Source organism: Bombina bombina, chromosome 6 (genome assembly GCF_027579735.1).
Source record: "Bombina bombina isolate aBomBom1 chromosome 6, aBomBom1.pri, whole genome shotgun sequence".
Taxonomy (NCBI): domain Eukaryota; kingdom Metazoa; phylum Chordata; class Amphibia; order Anura; family Bombinatoridae; genus Bombina; species Bombina bombina.
The window spans coordinates 1,031,547,009-1,031,568,993 of NC_069504.1; the positions used below are offsets into that span (position 1 = coordinate 1,031,547,009).

At 38.7% G+C, this 21,985-nt stretch overlaps 1 protein-coding gene across 1 annotated transcript in view; it reads right to left on the reverse strand.

The window, feature by feature from the left end:
* POLR3B (RNA polymerase III subunit B) overlaps positions 1-21,985 on the reverse strand; it is a 791,018-nt gene that overhangs the window by 754,184 nt on the left and 14,849 nt on the right. Inside the window, exons 2-4 of the mRNA XM_053719663.1 lie at positions 16,607-16,639; positions 6,422-6,478; positions 5,953-6,017 (exon numbers count right to left, since the gene is read on the reverse strand). Coding sequence (XP_053575638.1) covers positions 5,953-6,017; positions 6,422-6,478; positions 16,607-16,639 — 155 coding nt within the window. The remainder of the gene's footprint in view (positions 1-5,952; positions 6,018-6,421; positions 6,479-16,606; positions 16,640-21,985) is intronic.

The following is a 21,985-nucleotide window of genomic DNA, read 5'->3' on the forward strand; positions in this document are numbered from 1 at the left end:
CAGCATCCATTATGCTGTATGTAGTATTATATAGGGGAGGTTGTGCTTTGTCTTAAGAGAACGTCTGTTATGACTGTAGCTTCCTGTGCAGTGCAGGCCGGGGGGGGGGGTAACACAACTTTGACTTCTCCTGTCTTTGTCTGAAGCTTCTACAACTGAAAGACAATGCTACACTGGAGGAAGCTACAGATGCCTGACAAGGACGACTGTTTGTGACTTTACATGAAGAATGTGTCACTATTTATAAGACTGTCTGATTATTTTCGTCTATTAGAGAAAAGAAATTAATAGCACCACTTTTTTTTTTAATATTAGGGTCTATTACTGTTCAGATAGAATTTATCTGGCCTAATAATATCATATATGGTGTGGGAAAAGGTGCCAAGTATCAATGAAATGACATTCACTAGTATCAGTTAGAGGAACTGAACAAAAAGGGTGATACTATATAAGCACTCGGGTAAGACCCTTATAGGTTTATTGAAACAGGGGTATTGGCATCATAGAAAAAATTAAAACATAAAAACTTTATTAGAAAAATATTTTAAAATGGGTAAATTAAAACTAGAATGCTAACAGTAATGTACCCCGGTTATGTGTACTGGATATAGTAAACAGTAACTGAACCAGAAAATAAATATAAGTCACTTAGCTAGGTATATAGCAGGGTCCACTACTACTACTAGATTGCTAACTGACAGAAATATAACGACACTATCACCTAATAGACAGATCAGTAATGTAATAACAGTGAATATGTCCTCTGAGTGTATGCTTGTAGCCGTTTAAGATAAACGAACTAGGGTAATATGCAGTATTCACTGTAATGTCTCACAGAATGGTTAATTCACCTTGTTTAAGGTCAATTATGTATTGTGTGAATAGACACTAATAATGCCGGCATGTACTTTATATTAAGATACAATATTGCAAATGGTCTATATACACGTTAGATTATGATTGCAGGATTAGCACAATTCTTGTAAGTCACATTAGGTTACTGTGAGGTTATTATAACTAATTACGGATGGTCTAGATGCTAGCAAATATTTTATAGTAGGGATCCTTATATTCACCCTGTTAAATAACACTTATAATGTTCCACGCCATATATATGTTAAGCTGTACCGCCATACAATACCATTATCCGTGGTTACTAGGTATTGATTAATACAGGTATCACTTCTAAAGTGGCTTGCTATTTACACTGGTATATGATCAGTGTCACGTTAACTGCGACTGAGTATCTTAAATTTATATTAATGTAAATTACTGCTACAAGTATTTAAAAATAGAGAGCCCCCACCAGCTCACTCCCTTCCCTTGACATGTTTCGCCGGCATTCCGGCTTTATTTTTGAGTGATTATACAATATCACCCTTTTTGTTCAGTTCTTCTAACTGATAATAGTAAATGCCAGGGTTTTTTCTTCAGCTCCTGCAGACATAAACGTGGTGACTGGGATCCTTAACCCCTTAATGACCAAGGACGTACCAGGTACGTCCTGCAAAAGTGATCAGTGACAATGGACGTACCTGGTACGTCCTTGGTCTAATTGAGCGCTGGAAGCTATTGCGATCGCTTCCAGCAGCTCTCAGGGTATTGCAGTGATGCCTCGATATTGAAGCATCCTGCAATACCCTTTTTCAAGCATCCGATACAGAGAGAGACACTCTGTGGCCCTCTCTGCACTTGTAGCGATGGTGCCGATTGTTGGTGGGTAAGAGAGTTAGCAGGGAGTTCAAAGGATCTGGGAGGGGAAGGGGGGTATTGAGGGTGGGCAGCTACACTACATAAAAATGTATATTTTATAAAAAAAAAAAAAAAAAAAAAAAAAAAAAAAAAAAAAAAATATATTATATATATATATATATATATATATATATATATATATATATATATATATATATATATATATATATATATATATATATATATATATATATATATATATATATATATATATATATATATATATATATATATCCCTCAGTTTACGCCGGGGTTAGGTTCCAGAAGGAATGGCTGTAAATCAAAACCGTTGTAATTTGAAACCCAGTTTATAATGTAAGTCAATGGGAAGTGAGGGAGATAGGTTCCAGGCCCCTCTCAAAATTGTCATAAGTAACACCTAATACATTATTTTTAAAGCTTTGAAATGAAGACTTTAAATGCTAAACAACATTATAAACCTAATAAAATAATCACACAACACAGAATATATAATTAAAATAAGTTAAATGAACAAAAACATTTGCTAAACAGCATTATAAACCTAATAAAATAATCACAAAACACAGACTTCACTTGCATTTTTCTGCAAACAGTTCTTTCTATGCATTCCAATCTGGACTGATTTATAGACCGGAAGATCTTGTTCCTTTGAAATCTGCTCGATAGCTCAGGTCTGGTTAAACTGATTAATTTCAGCTTGCTTGGCTTTGCTGCAACACAAGCGGACAGCTCCACCTACTGGATATTTTAATAAATGCACTGCTTCTCAATGCTTTTCAATAGCAGTCATATTACTGGAAAAAAAGGTTGTTATTCTGAAACGGTGTAAATTGAACCGTTGTAAAACGAGGGCCACCTGTATATATATATATTTTTTTTTTTTTGGGGGGGGGGCAAACTGGGTACTGGCAGACAGCTGCCAGTACCCAAGATTGCGGCAAATAGGTAGCGGGGGGGGAAGGTTAGAGAGCTGTGGGGGGGGGGGGGGGGTCCATAACAGCTGAATAGATATAAAATAAAAAAAAATAAAAAAAAGACTTTCTGCCGGTACTTAAGATGGCGGGACAATTGTGGGGTGGGGGAGGGAAGAGAGCTTTTTGGGAGGAATCAGGAGGTGGGATGTGTCAGGTGGAAGGCTGATCTCTACACTAAAGCTAAAATTAACCCTGCAAGCTCCCTAATTAACCCCTTCACTCCTGGGCATAATACAAGTGTGGTGCGCAGCAGCATTTAGCAGCCTTCAAATTACCAAAAAACAATGCCAAAGCCATATATGTCTGCTATTTCTGAACAAAGGGGATCCCAGAGAAGCATTTACAACCATTTGTGCCATAATTGCACACGCGGTTTGTAAATAATTTCAGTGAGAAACCTAAAGTTTGTGAAAACGTGAACATTATTTTTATTTGATCACATTTGGCAATGAAATGGTGGCATGAGATATATACTAAAATAGGCCTAGATCAATACTTGGGGTTGTCTACTAGACTAAACTAAAGCTAAAATTAACCATACATGCTCCCTACAAGCTCCCTAATTAACCCCTTCACTGCTGGGCATAATACATGTGTGGTGCGCAGCAGCATTTAGCGGTCATCTAATTAGCAAAAAGCAACACCAAAGCCATATATGTCTATTTCTGAACAAAGGGTATCCCAAAAAAGCATTTACAACCATTTGTGCCATAATTGCACAAGCTGTTAGTAAATAATTTCAGTGAGAAACCTAAAGTTTGTGAAAAAGTGTAAGATTTTTTTCTTATTTGATCGCATTTGATGGTGAAATGGTGGCATGAAATATACCAAAATGGGCCTAGATCAATACTTTGTATATATATTTTTATAATAGACCAACCAATGTGAATGGTTATCTAGGGATTCCTGACAGATATCAGTGTTCCAATGTAACTATCGCTAATTTTGAAACAAAACGGTTTAGAAATAGCAAAGTGCTACTTGTATTTATTGCCCTATAACTTGCAAAAAAGAAAAGAACATGTAAACATTGGGTATTTCTAAACTCAGGACAAAATTTAGAAACTACTTAGCATGGGGGTTTTTTGGTGGTTGTAGATGTGTAACAGATTTCGGGGGTCAAAGTTAGAAAAAGTGTTTTTTTTCCATTTTTTCCATCATAATTTATATATTTTTTTTATAGTAAATTATTAGATATGATGAAAATAATGGTATCTTTAGAAAGTCCATTTAATGGCGAGAAAAACGGTATATAATATGTGTGGGTACAGTAAATGAGTAAGAGGAAAATTACAGCTAAACACAAACACCGCAGAAATGCAAAAATAGCCCTGGTCCCAAACGGTCAGAAAATGGAAAAGTGCTGTGGTCATTAAGGGGTTAGAGTTCCTCTGCTTGTTCTCATTTAAAGGGACAGAGTACTCATATTTTCTCCCCTTTAATTTGTTCCCAATTTTCTATTTTACCTACTGGAGTGTTTTTACAAATAGCACCTTCATCTTACTTTTCTCATTTGAAATAGATGATTTTGCCTACTATATCCCCACCTATAATGAACATTTCTGAACTTAAAGGGACACAAATCAAAATTAAACTGTCATGATTCAGAAAGAGAAGGCAAATTTAACCAACTTTCCAAATGACTTCCATTAACAAAATGTGGAGTATTTTTATATTTACACTTTTTGAGTCACCAGAATTAGTATATACGTTTATGCATTTGTGATTGGCTGACGGCTGTCATATGTTGCAGTGGGAGTGGAAATAGACATAACTTTGAAATGTGTCAGAAAAAATATCTTCTACTCATTTGATGTTCAGACTAAGTGCTTTTTAAAGGGACACTGAACCCAATTTTTTTCTTTTGTGATTCAGATAGAAAGTTGCTTAAAATTGCATGCTCTAATTAAGTGATTTTTAACCTTTTTTTTGCCGTGGCACACTTTTTTACATTAAAAAATCCTGTGGCACACCACCATCCCAAAATTAAAAAAAAAAAAAATCACACATTGTAGCCTAATATATATATATATATATATATATACACACACACAAACACATACTGTATGTATTGTGCTGTTATGCCATGCCTCCTACAAACTACCCCTGCACTGGGAGTAAAAAACAAGCAAAGTTTAAAAAATATGTCACACTGTTGTCAGTCTGCCGCGGCACACCTGAGGATCTCTCACGGCACACTAGTGTGCCACGGCACACTGGTTGAAAAACACTGCTCTAATTTACTCCTATGATCAAATTGTCCTCATTCTCTTGGTATCTTTATTTGAAATGCAAGAAAGTAAGTTTAGATGCCGGCCCATTTTTGGTTAACAACCTGGGTTGTTCTTGCTGATTGGTGGATAAATTCATCCACCAATGAACAAATGGCTTAGATTCCTTTTTCAAATAAAGATAGCAAGAGAACAAAGACAAATTGATAATAAGAGTAAATTGGAAAGTTGCTTAAAATTGCATGCTCTATCTGAATTACGAAAGAAAAAAATTTGGGTTCAGTGTCCCTTTAATTTCGGGTTACAAAAAAATTAAAATAAAAAAAAAAAAAAAAAAACATAAACAAGAATTTTTAGATACAATAAGTTGGAGCGCTACTAAAATGTTAATTCTCCATTGTTCTCTCTAAGTGTTGTCCTTTAAGTAAACAGTAACAACGAATACAAGGAGGACTTGTGTAAATAATTAGATGTGATAATGAGGTATTTCCTTCCTACAAGATCTGCCCATTCTATTTGGGTTGTTCCAGTTAAAATAAACGGCTATTTCATATACAAAAAAAATACCAAAAATTCCCCATACATTTCTAACTCTTCAGGTGTTACAGCAAATAACTGGAAACACATTAATGAGAAACCAATTTTACAGTACACTGCCCCTTTAAATTTGCACCATAGGCACAATTTGTGTTGCTCCTTCAGTAAATGGAGACTTAGCACTCACACACAGATCTACATTCTTTAATGAGTACTCGCTATACAATAACAGGGAATTAGAGAAACTACCCCAGGATACGGGTTACAGCAGTTCATCAATTATTTAGTTAACTAACAAATTATTAATCACTGTGCTTGTTAACTTGTATTTGCTTTACTTTTAAATATGTTTCAATGTAAAAAGTGTGTGCATATCTGTGTTTAAAAATCTAATGAATTTGTATAGCACTCACAATTCATGAAGAATTCACCGATATAAAACCTATAACACTATGTATTTATGCTTATGTACTTACTTCAAATACCACATTGGGTCTGCGTCACTTGTCACTTTTTCATTTGCTTTCATTATTTTCTTAATCTGAAAAAGGAAACACAAAGATTGTTTTTGTGTATTTCATATTTAAGACATTTAAAAAAAAAAAAAAACAATAAGAAATTCTGCTAAATGTATAATCTAATTTTACCTGTGTGTGTGTGTCTGTTAATGTGCAAATTGTTATGGGTGTTGTACTAATTTAAAGCCACTCAAAACACCTTAGGTGGTTAAAGCATACTGAAATATGCTCAAGAGCATGCATGTGTCTTAACAAAACTGTATGCTCCGAATCATAACATTCATGCCCTTTTAATTACCTCATGGGAAGTGTCAATCTGCTTTTTTTTACAGCAAATTACTAATCTTTTGCATAGTGGTTCTGAGGACCACACAAAAAGCATGGTGACCCCAAGTCTAAAAACAATACAAACATTACAAATCCTTACCTCATCATTGATGAAATAATTGAAGGAGTCAATATGCTGTTTCACAAGACCCTTAACCTAAGAGAAGAACAGAATAAATATAAATGTAACAAAAAAGTGCACAACTGAAAATCTAACCTGCTAAACTTTAAAACACACAGAATTTTCTTCTTTGAATTTCTAGCTGTTTTAAAATGTAAATGATACAAATTAACTTAAAGGGAGTCTACGTGTTACCGTTTTAAAATGATAGATAATCCCTTTATTATCCATTCCCCAGTTTTGCATAACAAACACTTAAATTATAATATGTTTTACCTCTATAGTTAGATTGTATCTAAGCCTGGGGGGGGGGGGGTTAAGCTTTATACAATATTATGTTAGAGCCAATTAGTGCTGGTTCTTGTAAACCCTTCATTCTCCACAGGAGTGAGCACAAAGTTATCTATATGGCACACAAATTATCACTGTATGGCTGTTGTGCAGGATAGAAAAAGCTAATAAAAAGCACTGAGATAAGGGGCAACAACCTCCAAGGGCTTAGAAACAGGCAAACTTAGAGGTTATAAAGTATATTAATATAACAATGCTGGTTATGCAAAGCTGGGGAATGGATAGTAAACATGTTATCTACCTTATTAAACAATAGCATCAAGCAGACTGTCCCTTTAATCACAATGCCTCTTATCCTATATGAAATCCATGCAATCAATAGGTAAGAAGCACTTTGCAATACTCCGGATTATATTTAAGTCTAACTACCTACTTAAAGGCACAGTGCACACTGTTATTACATTTTCTGCCGTACTTTACTAAATTATCAGCAGTCTAAATGCTATTCGAATAGATTAACACCTTGTTTGCTTCATTTTTTTCCTCAATTGTCAAACTTCACCACACACAATTTTTTATTTGGAAAAATTAATCTGGACTCGAGTCTGGAGATGATAGGGTTTCATTATGGTAACAAAATCTCCATTGTTTGCATTAAGCAGAAATGGTAAGATTAAGGGCTAGATTTATCAAGCCCCTGCGGCAGCAAGTTCTCACAAGAACTTGCTCGCCGCGATTTATCAAGCAGCGGTCACCAGACCGCTGCTTCCCTAACATCTTCGCCACCTCTATTGTGGTTGAAATTAAATCTCCTCGGTCGAGTTCGACCGAGGAGATTGACAGCTCCTGCCCGCGCGTGATTGGCTGTGCGCGGGCAGGGGGCGGGATTGCACGCGAGCGCAATGTTAATTACCTGCGGGTAATTTCGCCCCGTCACAGGCGAGCTGAGGCTTACAGGGGCGCGTATACGTGCCCCTGTATGCCTCAGCGTTGATAAATCTAGCCCTTACTGCAAATTCAGGAAAGATATGTGGCAGGGCTAGGCTTATGAAGCCAGCCTTTTTCTCTTTGAGTTATCATGACTGGAAAATTCACAATTTTCAAAAAATTGGGGTCAAATAAATAATGACTGTAAATAGTAAATTTGTTTTACTATGCATAATTAAAAGGGAAATTAAACACTGGAATGGTAATAGAACATATACACACACTGCAATATACTCTATTTATTTGGTCCCCTTTTCCAGTAATTCCATTCTGAAATTGTGAGCTTTTCAGTTCCTGACAGAAATTGAAGTGCAGAACACAGTTAATATTCCACAGTCATTGGCTGCACACTCTAGTGACCTATTTATAAATGTCGCTAACTGGCCATAACAGAGAAGGTAACCCAAGTTACAACATGGCAGCTTCCATTGTTTTATAGACACTAAAACTTTACACTTATTTTGTCAATATTTAAACAGATAATGAAACTTAAAAAAAATACAGCTACATGTTATTGTCAGACTAATCTATTCTTTGAATGCCTTCGGCAGGGTTTGCCCCCCTACGACTGCAAGTGAACCTGCAGTCCATATTTAACAAGCAGTGGTCATCAGACTGCTGCTTCCCTACGCTTTCGCCAGCTCTTAGGTGGCGAATTTCAATCTCCCCGGTCTCGTCCGACCGGGGAGATTGACAGCTCCTGCCTGCGCGTGATTGGCTGTGCGCGGGGCAGGATTGCACGCAATCGCAAAATAACGCTCATGGCAATGCTGAATTTCCGTCAGTATGTGTGCCCCTGTCCGCAACAGCTTGATAAATCAACCCCTATATATTACAGACTCATTATTTATTGGCCATTTAACTAATTCAATTCAAATATTTCAGTGCATTTATTGCCTAATTCAATAGGCGAATAAGGGTAATAGTTCCAAAAACACCAACTTTCCATTGTTTACATCTCATTTCTTTCTAAGGAAAGGTCACCCATCCAAAAGAAATCTCAAGCATTGCTCCAACTGGAGTAGGTTGATATACTTCTAAGAGGTTTACATATACCTCTTCACTTCCTGATTAAAAGATGCATGGAAATCAAAATAAATTTAAAATGTTAATGATTCAGATACAGCATGAAACCCCTTTCCAGTTTACTTCTATAATCATATTTACTTTGTTCTCTTGGTATTCTTTGTGGCAGTGCACACCTAGGTGTGTGTGTAATAAAATATATACATACATATACATACGTAATATATATATACACACACACACTGATGCATCATAAGGACGTGGGGATTTTGGCGCATGCCCTTTGGTACCACAGAGACTCCTGATGTATGTATAAAGTTTGGATGATGTACCCGTACTTTTACTCACCTGATGAAACAGTACAAAGACTGAGAAACGCATTTTAAGTGATCATATTTACAGTTTTAAATAAAACAAATGTTCTTTTATTTCTGGGTACGATCCAAGTTTTTGGGCTGATTTTTCATTTGATCATCAAAATCGCCAAGTCTGCTTTATAATCACATCTCTGGTGTTTATGGGCTTACTATACCATAACAAGCATCCTACGGGAGAGCCAGTAATACCGGGATGAGTCCTAACAGCCCAGCCTAGCGATTCTAGCACTTTTTAGTGCAAAGTGAAATGTGAGTACCATATCTGATACTTTGAAGGCATTGTGTTCTGTGATATTGCAACATTGGGGCACCCTATTTCCCTTGTGTATTCCAAACAAAATATCTGAATTACATTATTTTAATAACTGAAGACGCTGATTCCAATAATAACCAACAAACTGAATGAAGCAGAATGAAGGTGAAAAAACATAATTTATGCTTACCTGATACATTTATTTCTCTTGTAGTGTATTCAGTCCACGGGTCATCCATTACTTATGGGATATATTCCCTTCCCAACAGGAAGTTGCAAGAGGATCACCCAAGCAGAGCTGCTATATAGCTCCTCCCCTCACATGTCATATCCAGTCATTCGACCGAAACAAGACAAGAAAGGAGAAACCATAGGGTGCAGTGGTGACTGGAGTTTTAATTCAAATTTAGATCTGCCTTAAAAAGACAGGGCGGGCCGTGGACTGGATACACTACAAGAGAAATAAATTTATCAGGTAAGCATAAATTATGTTTTCTCTTGTTAAGTGTATTCAGTCCACGGGTCATCCATTACTTATGGGATACCAATACCAAAGCCAAAGTACACGGATGATGGGAGGGACAAGGCAGGAACTTAAACGGAAGGAACCACTGCCTGTAGAACATTTCTCCCATAAACAGCCTCCGAAGAAGCAAAAGTGTCAAATTCGTAAAATTTTGAAAAAGTGTGAAGCGAAGACCAAGTTGCAGCCTTGCAAATCTGTTCAACAGAGGCCTCATTCTTAAAGGCCCAGAAGGAAGCCACAGCTCTAGTGGAATGAGCTGTAATTCTTTCAGGAGGCTGCTGTCCAGCAGTCTCATAGGCTAAACTTATTATGCTACGAAGCCAAAAAGAGAGAGAGGTTGCCGAAGCTTTTTGACCTCTCCTCTGACCAGAGTACACGACAAACAGGGAAGAAGTTTGACGAAAATCTTTAGTTGCCTGTAAATAGAACTTCAGGGCACGGACTACGTCCAGATTATGCAAAAGTCGTTCCTTCTTTGAAGAAGGATTAGGACATAATGATGGAACAACAATCTCCTGATTGATATTCCCGTTAGAAACTACTTTAGGTAAAAACCCAGGTTTTGTACGCAGAACTACCTTGTCTGAATGGAAAATCAGATAAGGAGAATCACAATGTAAGGCCGATAACTCAGAGACTCTTCGAGCCGAGGAAATAGCCATCAAAAACAGAACTTTCCAAGATAAAAGCTTAATATCAATGGAATGAAGGGGTTCAAACGGAACCCCTTGAAGAACTTTAAGAACCAAGTTTAAGCTCCACGGAGGAGCAACCGTCTTAAACACAGGCTTAATCCTAGCCAAAGCCTGACAAAAAGCCTGGACGTCTGGAACTTCTGCCAGACGTTTGTGTAAGAGAATAGACAGAGCAGAAATCTGTCCCTTTAACGAACTAGCAGATAAGCCCTTTTCTAAACCCTCTTGTAGAAAAGACAATATCCTAGGAATCCTAACCTTACTCCATGAATAACCCTTGGATTCGCACCAATATAAATATTTACGCCATATCTTATGGTAAATCTTTCTGGTAACAGGCTTCCGTGCCTGTATTAAGGTATCAATAACCGACTCCGAGAAGCCACGCTTTGATAGGATCAAGCGTTCAATCTCCATGCAGTCAGCCTCAGAGAAATTAGATTTGGATGGTTGAAAGGACCTTGTATTAGAAGGTCCTGCCTCAGAGGTAGAGACCATGGTGGACAGGACGACATGTCCACTAGGTCTGCATACCAGGTCCTGCGTGGCCACGTAGGCGCTATCAGAATCACTGATGCTCTCTCCTGTTTGATCTTGGCAATCAGTCGAGGTAGCATCGGAAATGGTGGAAACACATAAGCCATGTTGAAGACCCAAGGGGCTGCCAGAGCATCTATCAGCGCCGCTCCCGGGTCCCTGGACCTGGATCCGTAACAAGGAAGCTTGGCGTTCTGGCGAGACGCCATGAGATCCAGTTCTGGTTTGCCCCAACGCTGAATCAGTTGAGTGAAGACCCCCGGATGAAGTTCCCACTCCCCCGGATGAAAAGTCTGACGACTTAGAAAATCCGCCTCCCAGTTCTCCACGCCTGGGATGTAGATCGCTGACAGGTGGCAAGAGAGACTCTGCCCAGCAAATTATCTTTGAGACTTCCAACATCGCTAGGTAACTCCTGGTTCCCCCTTGATGGTTGATGTAAGCCACAGTCGTGATGTTGTCCGACTGAAATCTGATGAACCTCAGTGTTGCTAACTGAGGCCAAGCTAGAAGAGCATTGAATATTGCTCTCAACTCCAGAATATTTATTGGGAGGAGTTTCTCCTCCTGAGTCCACGATCCCTGAGCCTTCAGGGAGTTCCAGACTGCGCCCCAACCTAGAAGACTGGCATCTGTTGTTACAATTGTCCAATCTGGCCTGCGAAAGGTCATCCCCTTGGACAGATGAACCCGAGAAAGCCACCAGAGAAGAGAATCTCTGGTCTCTTGATCCAGATTTAGTAGAGGGGACAAATCTGAGTAATCCCCATTCCACTGACTTAGCATGCATAATTGCAGAGGTCTGAGATGCAGGCGCGCAAATGGTACTATGTCCATCGCCGCTACCATTAAGCCGATAACTTCCATGCACTGAGCTACTGACGGGCGTGGAATGGAATGAAGGGCACGGCAAGCATTTAAAAGTTTTGATAACCTGGCCTCAGTCAGGTAAATTTTCATTTCTACAGAATCTATCAGAGTCCCTAGGAAGGAGACTCTTGTGAGTGGTGATAGAGAACTCTTTTCCACGTTCACCTTCCACCCATGCGACCTCAGAAATGCCAGAACTATCTCTGTATGAGACTTGGCAATTTGAAAACTTGACGCTTGTATCAGAATGTCGTCTAGGTACGGAGCCACCGCTATGCCTCGCGGTCTTAGCACCGCCAGAAGTGAGCCCAGAACCTTTGTAAAAATTCTCGGGGCCGTAGCTAACCCGAAGGGAAGAGCTACAAACTGGTAATGCCTGTCTAGAAAGGCAAATCTTAGGTACCGATAATGATCTTTGTGAATCGGTATATGAAGGTAGGCATCCTTTAAGTCTACTGTGGTCATGTATTGACCCTCTTGGATCATGGGTAGGATGGTTCGAATAGTTTCCATTTTGAATGATGGAACTCTTAGGAATTTGTTTAAGATTTTTAGGTCCAAGATTGGTCTGAAGGTTCCCTCTTTCTTGGGAACCACAAACAGATTTGAGTAAAACCCTTGCCCTTGTGCCGTCCGCGGAACTGGGTAGATCACCCCCATTACTAAGAGGTCTTGTACACAGCGTAGAAATGCCTCTTTCTTTATTTGGTTTGCTGATAACCTTGAAAGATGAAATCTCCCTTGTGGAGGAGAAGCTTTGAAGTCCAGAAGATATCCCTGAGATATGATCTCCAACGCCGAGGGATCCTGGACATCTCTTGCCCAAGCCTGGGCAAAGAGAGAAAGTCTGCCCCCCACTAGATCCGTCTCCGGATAGGGGGCCCTTTCTTCATGCTGTCTTAGGGGCAGAAGTAGGCTTTCTGGCCTGCTTGCCCATGTTCCAGGGCTGGTTAGCTTTCCAGTCCTGTCTGTAACGAGCAACAGTTCCTTCCTGTTTTGGAGCGGAGGAAGTTGATGCTGCTCCTGCCTTGAAGTTACGAAAGGCACGAAAATTAGACTGTTTGGCCTTTGATTTGGCCCTGTCCTGAGGAAGAGTATGACCCTTACCTCCAGTAATGTCAGCAATAATTTATTTCAAGCCGGGCCCGAATAAGGTCTGCCCCTTGAAAGGAATATTAAGCAATTTAGATTTAGAAGTCACGTCAGCTGACCAGGATTTAAGCCATAGCGCTCTGCGCGCCTGGATGGCGAATCCGGAGTTCTTAGCCGTTAGTTTCGTTAAATGTACAACGGCATCAGAAACAAATGCATTAGCTAGCTTAAGTGCTTTAAGCTTGGCCATAATCTCATCCAATGGCGCTGTGTGAATGGCCTCTTCCAGAGACTCAAACCAGAATGCCGCAGCAGCAGTGACAGGCGCAATGCATGCAAGGGGCTGTAAGATAAAACCTTGTTGAACAAACATTTTCTTAAGGTAACCTTCTAATTTTTTATCCATTGGATCCGAAAAAGCACAACTATCCTCCACCGGGATAGTGGTACGTTTAGCTAAAGTAGAAACTGCTCCCTCCACCTTAGGGACCGTCTGCCATAAGTCTCGTGTGGTGGCGTCTATTGGAAACATTTTTCTAAATATCGCAGGAGGGGAAAAGGGCACACCGGGTCTATCCCACTCCTTGCTAATAATTTCTTTAAGCCTTTTAGGTATAGGAAAAACGTCAGTACACACCGGTACCGCAAAGTATCTATCCAACCTACATATTTTCTCTGGAATTGCAACCGTGTTACAATCATTCAGAGCCGCTAATACCTCCCCTAGCAATACACGGAGGTTCTCAAGCTTAAATTTAAAATTAGAAATCTCTGAATCCGGTCTCCCTGGATCAGATCCGTCACCCACAGAATGAAGCTCTCCGTCTTCATGTTCTGCAAATTGTGACGCAGTGTCGGACATGGCTCTCACATCATCAGCGCGCTCTGTCCTTAACCCAGAGCTATCGCGCTTGCCTCTTAATTCTGGCAATTTAGATAATACCTCTGTCATAACAGTAGCCATGTCTTGCAAAGTGATTTGTATGGGCCTCTCTGATGTACTTGGCGCCACAATATCACGCGCCTCCTGAGCGGGAGGCGAAGGTACTGACACGTGAGGAGAGTTAGTCGGCATAACTTCCCCCTCGTTGTCTGGTGATAATTTCTTTACAGATAAAAATTGACTTTTATTCAATGTTACATCAATACATTTAGTACACATATTTCTATGGGGCTCCACATTGGCTCTCAAACATAGTGAACAAACAGATTCATCTGTGTCAGACATGTTTAAACAGACTAGCAATGAGACTAGCAAGCTTGGAAAATCCTTTCAATAAGTTTACAAGCAATATAAAAACGCTACTGCGCCTTTAAGAAGCACAAAAAATCGTCACAGTTGAAATAACAATGAACCAAATCAGTTATAGCAACCAAATTTTCACAGTAAATGTATTAAGTTAGCAAAGCATTGCACCCACTAGCAAATGGATGATTAACCCCTTAATACCCAAAAACGGATAATCAATTTAACAATTAACGTTTTTATCACAGTCAAACACACTGTCACAGGTCTGCTGTGACTAATTACCTCCCTCAAAATGAATTTTGAAGACCCCTGAGCTCTCTAGAGACGTCCTGGATCAAGGAGGAAGAAGCAGGAAGACTGTAACTGAATTTTTACTGCGCAAAAAAAGCGCTAAAATAGGCCCCTCCCACTCATATTACAACAGTGGGAAACCTCAGTTAACCGTTTCTATGCAGAAATAAACGACAGCCATGTGGAAAATCATGCCCCAAAAGATTTATCACCAAAGTACCTCACAAAAAACGAATAACATGCCAGTAAACGTTTTAAACATGAACTTTAAAAGTTAGGTAGTGTTATTAATAAGCCTGCTACTAGTCGTTTCTACTGCAGTTAAGGCTCATACATAACTTCAGTATTAACAGTATTTTCTTAGTCAAATTCCATTCCTTAGAAAATTACTTATTGTACATACATTCATCAGCCTGATACCAGTCGCTACTGCATTTAAGGCTGTACTTACATTACATCGGTATCAGCAGTATTTTCTTAGTCAATTCCATTCCTTAGAAAAATATTTTACTGCACATACCTCATCTGCAGGGGACCCCGCATGCTATTCCCTTTCTGAAGTTACCCCACTCCTCAGAATGTGCGAAAACAGCCAGTGGATCTTAGTTACTTCTGCTAAGATCATAGAAAACGCAGGCAGATTCTTCTTCTAAATACTGCCTGAGAGGAAAAACAGCACGCTCCGGTGCCATTTAAAATAACAAACTTTTGATTGAAGAAATAATTAAGTATAAAAATTCCACACTCCTCTCACACCTTCCTACTATGTCAGTTGCAAGAGAATGACTGGGTATGACATGTGAGTGGAGGAGCTATATAGCAGCTCTGCTTGGGTGATCCTCTTGAAACTTCCTGTTGGGAAGGGAATATATCCCATAAGTAATGGATGACCCGTGGACTGAATACACTTAACAAGAGAAAAGTCTTCCATGCATTAAAGTAACCCAGCAATAAGTGAAATTATTGTCATTGTTAAGGGAAATAAAATGTGTGTACTAATAATAGCCCCAGAGGCAGAACTTTTTTTCACTTTCTGCGATGAGATTTTTTTAGTGAAAAACTTTCTGCAGGTCATTTTTAGATTAAATTCAATTTTAAATTAGGCAGTTACAGTAAAGCACCAGTTTGATTGTAATGTGTTAGTTAACTGGAGAATAAAGTAATATTTAAAGTTTTATAATAAAGTGCAGTAGTTGAAAATTGCATTGCAAATTAGCTGCAGACATACTCTAAAAAAGGTGCATTGCTTATACTAACATTTTACATTTAGAAAAAAACAGCTTTGCAGACTGTGAAAGCCTAGGAGACGGGCTTAAAACGATCTCTGAGAGCCAGTCAATAAATGCACTGCCACTTTGCACCGCTACTGCATATTTGACTGTTCACTTCAAACAGCACGTTGCTCTAGAGCAGTGATTTTTAACCTTTTTTTTGCTGTGGCACACTTTTTTACATTAAAAAATCCTGTGGCACACCACCATCCCAAATTTTTAAAAAAATCACACATTGTAGCCTAATACAGCATATATATATATATATATACACATACACACAAACACACACATACTATATGTATTGTGCTGTTATGCCATGCCTCCTACAAACTACCCCTGCTCTGGGAGTAAAATACAAGCAAAGTTTAAAAAATATGTCACACTGTTGTCAGTCTGCCGTGGCACACCTGAGGATCTCTCACGGCACACTAGTGTGCCACGGCACACTGGTTGAAAAACACTGCTCTAGAGGAACTAACTGTGATAAGGAAAACTTACACAGTGCAGCCAGAGAACAGCTCTGTTTGAAGAGAACAGCCTAATGTGAAGCAGCTCTGAAAAGTTAAATCGCTAATTAACAGTTCCTGCATGTGTCCTGTTCTTTCTGCAGACATGCTGCATTTTCTGCAATGACATCTCAGATCACTGTATGTTCTGCCTTGGGGATAATAGCATGTGATAAGTAAATTACTATACCTTCAGAAAGGCTGGCAGTAGTTTCCATTTCTCCTGCAGAAGTAAAAAGATAGTATTTATTAGTTCTACTGGATATCACAAAATACAAGTACCGCATCACTTCTACCCCCTTTTACCATATTGCAACATGGCTAGTTTAAAGAAATACAAATTGTACCCAGCAATATTTAATTTTTAAAATTAAAATCATACCTGAAATGTCCCCAATCCTGCACTTTAAAAAAATAAATTAAAAAAATCACTTAAGATAAAATAATCATAGGCTATACTGCTCAAGTCACACATAGTGCTTAAATATTTGGTGCCGGTGCCAGCTCACTGTGCAGCCTGATAAATGTTCTCAATATATATGAAGAAAAGCCATTAGTAGCATTATTTATGTTTCTAATGATCATACCTTTTGATTTTTTTCCATTGAAGGGACATTACAGTAAATGATCAAATTTGCTTTCCCAATAATAAAAGGATTGCCAGGTCCACCAAAGAAATTGTAATTTCTGCCTCAGTAAATCTCGCAAAGCTTATCTTGTTTTACTGATGTTTATGATGATATAGTGACCGAGACCCAAAACTTTCAACACTGTACTCTTAAATTTGTAAATGTTCAGTGTTAATTTACTGTGGTAACAGTTCAAATCACGCTTGGTATTACTGGCGTACGTGACTGAATAAGGAGACTGGCACCCATTGTTTGTGGACGTGTGACCACGGGCAGCAATTAATACACTTAAAGACTGCTATCAACATTGACACATGGGATTATATTATATTATTTAGCATCCTACTAAATCTTGTGATTAGTTACTTTTTGTGTGAATCCAGGATTTCCCAAACGTACTTCACCAGAAACATTTTCTTTACATCTTACAGATTTTATGGGAGGTATACATTGCTGTATGGGACTGGAGTGTATCATTGTGAAATTGTAACTTTTTTGTGTTGTTATTATTCTATATATGTCAATAAAATGTATTTAGCTTTGTAACATTTAAAAAAGGGATACTGAACCCAAATTTGTACTTTCGTGATTCAGAGTAAAAGCTGTTAACCACCGCACCCTTAACGGTCTAATAGGAATATACAAAAGAAAAATGATTAAAGGGACACTGAACCCAATTTTTTTTCTTTCGTGATTCAGATAGAGCATGCAATATTAAGCAACTTTATAATTTACTCCTATTATCAATTTTTCTTCGTTTTCTTGCTATCTTTATTTGATAAAGAAGGCATCTAAGCTTTTTTTGTTTGGGACACTGGACAGCACTTTTTTTTATTGGTGGATGAATTTATCAATCATTCAGCAAGAACAACCCAGAAGTAAATTAGAAAGTTGCCTAAAATGTCATGCTCTATCTGAATCACAAAAGAAAAAAAATTGGGTTCAGTGTCCCCTTTAATCATTTTTCTTTTGTATATTCCTATTAGACCGTTAAGGGTGCGGTGGTTAACAGCTTTTACTCGTTAGGGTAACTGCTGGCTTTATTTGAGATTAACTTCTTAACACTATATGGTGATTAGTGTTTATATACAACTGCTATAGGATTTAAGTTCTAGCGCTTTAACTGTGTTTTTCAAGTTTATGTTTCTAATGATCATCTCTTTTGATTTGTTTCCATTAAAGGGACAGTACTGTAAATTATCAAATTTGATTTCCTCACTTGGGACATGAAGATAAAAAGGATTGCCAGACCAGCCAAGAAATGCTCATTTCACTCTCAGCAAGTATTGCAAAGCTTACGTTAAAAAGGGATAGTTCAGTCAGACTGAAACTTTCATGATTCAGATAGAACATTTAATTTTAAGCAACTTTCTATTTTACTCCTATTATCAAGTTGTCTTCGTTCTCTTGGTGGCCTCTATTTATCAAGGCCCTTCGGATCTTATCCAACAGTGCGGATCAGGTCCGCCAGACCTCGCTGAATACGGCGAGCAATACGCTCGCCGTATTCAGCATTGCACCAGCAGCTCACAAGAGCTGCTGATGCAACGCAGCCTCCTGCAGACTCGCGGCCAATGGGCCACCAGCAAGGGGGTGTCAATCAACCCGATTGCACTTGATCGGGTTGATTTCTGGCGATGTCTGTCCGCCTGCTCAGAGCAGGCGGACAGGTTATGGAGCAGCGGTCTTTGTGACCGCTGCTTCATAACTGCTGTTTCTGGCGAGCCTGCAGGCTCGCCAGAGACACGGGCCATCAAGCTCCATTCGGAGCTTGATAAATATGCCCCGGTATCTTTATTTAAAAAAGCAGGAATGTAAGCATAGGAGACAGCCCATTGTTGGCTCAGCACCTGGGTAGCACTTGCCGACTGGTGCCTACGTTTAGACACCAATCAGCAAGCACTACCCAGGTGCTGTACCAAAAATGGGCCAGCTCCTAAGCTTACATTCTTGCTTTTTGAAATAAAAATACCAAGAGAACGAAGAAAAAATGATTAAATGATGAAAGTTGCTTAAAATAGCATGCTCTATCTGAATCATGAAAGTTTAGTTTTCACTATACTATCCCTTTAAGTAAAAAGTTATAAAACAAAGTGGGCTAACTCGCTGTACAGAGATGTGCCTTCTATATGAAAATGTAGGGTTCGCTTCCTTTGAACATTCTGAGCACACCACCAGTGAATGTGATTCTCAGCAGTGTGGAGGGGACATGTTTTCAAAACATAATGTGCGTTCCGTACATATAAAAATGTTTTCTGTTTTGTAATAGATCAAAGAATCTTTATGCAAACTGAAGGGACAGTCAAAACCAGAATTTTTGTTGTTTAAAAATAGATAATCGGGGGGCGTGTCTATGTAGTACTCAGGATAGGTCGCAGTTCATGAAGCTCCTTGAAACTTTTCTTCAAAATACACTTTTTGTCAAGAAATGTGGCCTTATATTAGTCTAAATGTGTGACATCTACTGTCGATGCTAATCCAGCACGACCTAATCTAATTTTCTAGTCTCAAGGAACTGAATAAGTCCGTTGGGACTACGAACTGCGGCCTACATGTGAATTCCTAACACCCCTCCCAGATCAGCCGGGTTAGAGCGACACAAACATTGCTAAATCTCTGAGGCATTAGTGCTACATTTATAATGGAGGGAGACTATCTTACAGTGATTCAAACACTCCTCATAAAGTTGGATGCGAAGATGCAAAGCAACTTTTACGATCTCCAGTGCACCCTCAAAGATCCTCTAGAGAGAGAACATAGAGATACTCTTAAGATGGCGGAATATAAAGAAAATTCAGCACAGCACACTGAACTAGAAGCAGCCCCGAGAACTCTCTGCCCCAAGACAAGTAATGATCAGCATTGCTTATTGCCGCTCTATTGGATGGAAGATGAGCAGCATTTATCTCTACTACGGAGTGACTACTATGCTTCTTGTACTGTGGCAGCTCTTATTCCCGCTTTGCTTCGAGAGAGAATCCAACAGGAACCCCCACTACATGAAACGCTGGATGGTGCGGCCGGCCATCTGACAAGTACAATTAGAGTAAAAGACTTTGAGAGACAGACTCATGTTAAGAGGGGTAGATGGAGAGTATCCCGATATCACCTTGATGCTTCTGGGTTGCAAACTACTGCAAGTCATGGAACACCGGGAAACTTAAACCCGTTTACCTTCGATACCCCTAGTCAAATCATATTTACCGCTGAGAAATGTTTTTTTGTGCTTTACGTTGCGAATTACACCATGTCGCTACGACTTACAGACAATGGACAAGCTTGTGGCATCTGGCATTGGCTGAACTGTTGCTATAATGTTTATAGACTTTTCCGTCAGCTGTCTCTAGCTAACTTGTCTATCTTTAGATTCCGAAGCTAGTAATGATAAGCCGTTTTATTTCTCTTCTATACTATGTTATTATCCTTATACACTACATGTGCTCACTTGATTTCACTCCTGTATGGTCTGACTTATCACTATATCTTACAGGTCCTTCTACAGTTACATTTACGCTTCTTAACACGATTTACTCAATCTGTTAGAAACAATGCATCTGAAGTTTTTTCTCTAAATCTCTTGGGGTAGTATTGCGCACTGCATTATCTCCCCTATATATCTACTCTATATTTACTCTACTAAGATAAGGCTATTATAAAATGGAAGGGCTAGAAGAATATACTATGTTGTTCACTATACTACTCATTAATATTAGCATACTTAACTAATACATTGTTGGTAGTTGTGCTTATAGGAAATTGCAATATTTCCTCATGACGCTAGATATCATTTTATTTGACATTACTTCACACGTAGGTTTATAGTTGCTCTATCCCCCAAAAGTGTTTCTTTTTTTATTCTTGCAATCCCCTCTGCTAGTACTGATCTATCATAAACCCCGAGAGTGGCTCTACAGGGGATCCGCTTGGTAAGCATCCCAATAGGATATGGCCACTGTGAATTGGAAAACCCAGAGGAATATGCAACTTTTTACTTTTTTTTTTTATCACTCAGAGTCTAGTATAATCTATTAATATATCATAGGTTATTATATTTAAAACTGTGCATCTTCTATAAGACTTTTGTATAATCAGAGGGTATCTGTCTCTGGATATTAGATAGATATTGTGCTCCCATTTCCTGAGTTTCCTATCTATCCAGGTTACGGCACATTGTTGGTTTATACAATTCATGATAATAGGAGATAAAGCATATCTTAGTCTCCCCTCTCCACACATAGCAATGAGAAGAATTATATGTTCTCGCTCAGCACCTACAAATGTTAAAATTGTTTTTTTTTTCTTTCATAAGACCGATGCCTTTGTTACTCATTGTGTATACTTATTCTGTTCTGATGAATAACAATCTCCTTGTGTGCGACTTTAGCTGGCTTTCAAGGTGCTAGATAGCAAGTAGTCCAGAAAGAACCCTGTTATGAGGCAATAGGTACTTTCTCTCTTTGGGAGATTGTCCTAATAATACTATAAAGCACAATTGTCAGTATCCTTTTATCTGTAAGATTAATGATTTTTATGTTTATATATAACTAGGGTTGCACCAATACCGATACTAGTATCGGTACCGATACCAAGTACTTGCATGAGTACTTGTACTCGTGCAAATGCACCGATACTTAAACCGATACCTCCACTTGCTACCCATATGCTATCTTGTGGTGTTTTTTTCAAACTGCATGTTCCCATTTCATTTAAAGCTGGAGTGGAGACTAAACTAAAAATTGTTTACTACTGTTCTGCTAATATAAGTTGCTCTTATTTGTATTATTGTATTAGAGATCACTGTACTGCGTTCAGACAAACCCCTGAAGTACTGGGCAGTTAATAAACTGAGATTTCTAGCTCTGGCTAAAATGGCCCAAAAATATATTTCTGCCCCATGCAGTAGTGTGGAAAGTTGAACCTCCTTACTGATAGCAAAAACA